The sequence below is a fragment of the Mchenga conophoros genome, linkage group LG11, assembly GCF_057382185.1.
Source record: "Mchenga conophoros isolate Kocher_MC1m ecotype Shallow Benthic linkage group LG11, M_conophoros_male_GT1.1, whole genome shotgun sequence".
In the NCBI taxonomy this organism is placed as follows: Eukaryota; Metazoa; Chordata; class Actinopteri; order Cichliformes; family Cichlidae; genus Mchenga; species Mchenga conophoros.
Genome location: NC_140536.1, coordinates 20661649 through 20665703, shown reverse-complemented (window position 1 = coordinate 20665703; position 4055 = coordinate 20661649). Strand labels below are relative to the sequence as shown.

At 48.0% G+C, this 4055-nt stretch overlaps 1 protein-coding gene across 2 annotated transcripts in view; it reads right to left on the bottom strand.

The window, feature by feature from the left end:
* Window positions 1-3617, bottom strand: part of LOC146563995 (mannosyl-oligosaccharide 1,2-alpha-mannosidase IA) — a 195896-nt gene extending 192279 nt beyond the window's left edge. The window contains exon 1 of one of the 2 annotated variants that reach the window (XM_085291417.1): window positions 1973-3617. In XM_085291417.1, the coding sequence (XP_085147543.1) occupies window positions 1973-2518 (546 nt within the window). In that variant the 5' untranslated portion in view covers window positions 2519-3617. The remainder of the gene's footprint in view (window positions 1-1972) is intronic. The other variant, XM_085291418.1, reaches the window with a different exon arrangement.
* Between the last annotated feature and the right edge of the window lie 438 nt (window positions 3618-4055).

Sequence of the window (4055 nt, the reverse complement as noted above, 5' to 3'; positions counted from 1 at the left end):
GTCTGCTTTCTAGTTGTTGGCATTTAAGAAAAACGATGCCCATTCACAGTTTGGGCATTGAGGCACTCAGTGGGCTGGACCAGAGCCTTTTTGTTAGCTTTGGGAGGGGGATACCCTCTCTCTGCATTCCATTACAGTGAAAAAAGGGAGTGCTTTTGCAGGGATGTAGACCACATTGTGAGTTTAGACGACTGGCAGCAAACAAAAAGCAAACATGTATTCTGAATGACAGATCCAGCTTCACAGAAAGACACATTAGAAATACAAAAAAAAAGAGAGAGAGAAAGCATCAAAACATGTCAGTTTTATTGTTACAGTTGCTTTTTGATTTTGCATCTGTGAACCTGGACAAAACACAGGTTCACAATGTGTCAGCCTGTGTTGGCAGGTGTATGTGAGCCTCCAGGAAACAAAAACCCCAAAAACTAAACAAGAGCACACAAAACAAAAAAAAGAAGCCGTTTGCAGCACTGCCAGCAGGCTTGAGGTGATGGGAACTGCAGCAACAACAACAGCAAATAGCAAAAACATAAATTTGGCCAAGCACGCAGACCTGAAAGCATACAATGCAAGTGAGCACGCCTGACGTCTGCTCTTCAGCACTTTGATAAACGTCTCGGTTTATCGGAAACAAGATGAATATTCCACAACAATAAGTGGGTGTGGAGGGCGTGGTGGAAAATAACTTTTCCTCCAACGATTCCGACCCCGTGGCATGAATTTTGCAGAGCTCAGCTGAACGCACCAGGCAAGCAAAGTCACACTGACATTCACTTGAGAGAGCATCAAAAAGGAGGAGCTATGAGTCAGTGAGAGCTCAGTGCATGAGGGCAAATCACCCTCCGTTCTCTGACGCCTCAGTCATTATGGAGCACATCACCTCTGGGTATGAAAGGCATGTGAGCAGCGTGCGAGGGTGACACCAAGCTGGAAGCGAGAGTGACAACAGGACTTATGAGTGTCACATACCGAGGCTGAAACCTATCTGTAACACTCTGGCCAGCGATTACTCCCAACACATCCCACCTTCCCACTCCTACTACTCTTTCCCCTCATCACCAGCCTCTCTTGCCTTGAGTGGGTACAGATGTGTGAATCCTCAGACGCTCCCACTCTAGAGCCCTTATTGGACCCATAGGGCTCAACAAAGGCTGGCACACAGCTTGGAGAGCTCCTGGCCAAAGAGAAGCTGCACGCACTCCTATCATTTGCTTGATTGTGTGAGGCAGATACAGAGGTGCCACAGCTAATTTAAGGACTGTCACATGGGCAAATGAAATAATTGTTTAATAAGAAATATATATATATTTCAAAAAGATGCTATGTTCCCCTGCTATTCTAGTTTTGTGCACAAACGGGAGACCATTAAGTCCATCATTAGTCCAGAAACCGCTTTCTGTCTTTATTAATAGAACTCCAGCAGGAATTAAACTACGATAGTCAAAGGCGTTGGGTAAATTTAGACAAATAACATGACTGAAAAGGGCTTTATTTTGGCTGTTGGACAGCAGCTCAGTAAACAACAGCCACACTGCTACTGCCTGTATTGTGCGCCAAATTCGGGGAAGTCAGATTAAACATTGTAAATATAATTACTTCTTTCAAGAGTGAATGCCTGTTTTTTCCACGTAAAAGCAGACTGCCATTTATCTGCTGTGTTAGTCTGTTGTGTTTTGACAGCATGAAAAAGCTCCCATTCAAAAGCAACATTAAAAACAGATAAAGCCACATAAACACAAAAGTATTGCTTGCAGCCTGTTCGGTCTATCTGATAGATTAGGCGTTATCTTGGATTATATCATGGCCTCCATTTCCCCCCTAAATGTATTGCTTTGTTTTTTCCCGTTAGGTTTACTTCTCATATCTCAACACAGCCTATGTTGTACTTGTGCCTATCACGTGCCAGTCATCCACCTCTTGCAGGAACATTGAACTTGATGTTCCGGCAGCAAAGTCACAGTGGCTTCCTTACCTCTTTGACTTTCTCCCGGCGCTCGTTGGTCTGCGGGTCGGCCGGTCTGCCGCTGTCTCTTCCCAGCGGGGGTTTGAACAAACACCTTCTGAACTTCTTGTAACTAAAAGTATCCGAGTTGGCACCGTGGTTAGAGGATGTCACTTTCTCTGACGCGGACTCTGTCTTAGACCTGGAGAGGTTCAGATCCTCCTGCGCTTTTCCCCCGGCGAGCCGGACCTCGGTCGCCTCGTAGGAGACTGGGGGTTTGCGGCTCTGACTTTTCAGCTTAATGCCAGCCTCTCCTTTAGCCGAGGTCATGCCCTGGTCTTTGGGTCTTTTTAAGTGCTCCCTGACATCGTTCTCTGAGCCGGAGCCAACGGTGACTGGCTGGATCTCTGTCTTGGACAGAAAAATGCGTTTTAGTCGGACAGAGTCGGGCAAAAAGAAGAGGGCCCCAAAACACAGTGTTACCAAACCCGAGAGAAAGAGCAGAAACATGAATTTCTGGGACAGGCGCAGACCCATGCCCGATGCCGAGACACCGGGCAACTTTCGGAAAACCATTGAAAGTTTTCTTGAGACGTTGCCTTACAGCCGAGACAGTGTTTTGACAGTTTCCACTCCACTGAGCAGCTTCCCTGCTGCCCCGAGGCTTGCGTAAAAACTCAAAATGCGGGACTCCAAACACACCCCCCGTGACACTTGCAGAGTGGCATAAAGAGCTTGCCAGAGCAGTCTTTATCTCGCTATCGATTTGATCTGCATAAAGCGAAGGTTAGGCCTGCCCACATTCACAATTCAGCCTACCAATCATTTGGCAACACGAATCTGAAGATGTTCATCTATATAACGCAACCCGCCGGCATCAACACACTGCAGGATGCAGGGTCTAAAAAAATTAAAAGCATAAACAGCACAGGGCTTCCGGGATGATGAACAAATGGCACAGGCGTTCACTGAAACACTAAGCTATATTCATGGAAACAGCGCACGCCATGGGAACATATAAATGCACTTTTAAAGGAGATGATTGTGTGTCAGACCCCTGAACAAAGTTGCGACTCGATGCATTTTTCCACGCCGTGCAGATCATCAATAACACGCTGCCCTACGGTGCACAGCCTCGAGCGAACGGCACAGCATCGTTCCCTCGTCCCCGCTCACACCGACCCACGTTGCCGCATCACAAGCTCCTTAAAACACGTTTCAGAATCACGAGCCGATGTCGTTAGCGCCTGTGCTGGTGCAGCTGGTGCACGGGAACGCGTGTGTATTCCTGCCGCTCGTCTGTCAGATGCGCTCCTCCGTGCTCCCGTTTTCCCCTCTTCTTCTTTCCCCCTCTCACTGGCGTCAACACGCCGGGCGAAACAAATCGCCGGATGACATGAAAGAAGGCGGGTTTTGTCCCGTGCGAAGTTATCCTAGCCCCCCCACGATCCAAAATCCGGAGAATAAACAAATCCACCGTCCAGTCCTCCGGTTCCCAACAAAGACAGACACCCCCGCCGCGTCGTCTCTCCAATACCCGGCCAACGTCCGCCCGCCGAGCCTGAGCCTAGCTCTCGCTCTCTCTCGCTTGTGGTGCGCACTTGTGTCGCCGTGCCGTGGACGTCCACGCTTGCGTAAAAAAAGCGAGAGGAGAGAGCTGGAAATGTAACATATAGTGCAGGCAGGAGGAGGAAGAGGAGGAGGGGGAAACGGTCCGCTGCTCGACAATCCAGTGGGCTGGTCGGATTTCTTGATGGAAATTCACAACAGCTTATCAAAACACAGTTAAGCCGTTTGGACAAAGGGAGAGGGGTCTGTGTGGCCCTGTACGTTAGGAAAGCATCCACACACACATACACACACACGCCCACGAGGAAATCCTTGAAAAGCTGAAGAGGATGGATATATCTGCAGCAGATATCAACAGCAATTAAGAAGGACACACACACACCCACAAAACAAGAGAGAGTCAGTGATTACTCAGTGGGCTCTGTGCATGTTGGAAGATAAGATTTTTTTTTTTTGTTCAAATTTGTTTTCATTGTCCATGAATGAAACCTGAAACCCTCCACCTGATGAGTTATTTTTACTCAACACGTTCCTCAGAATTGAT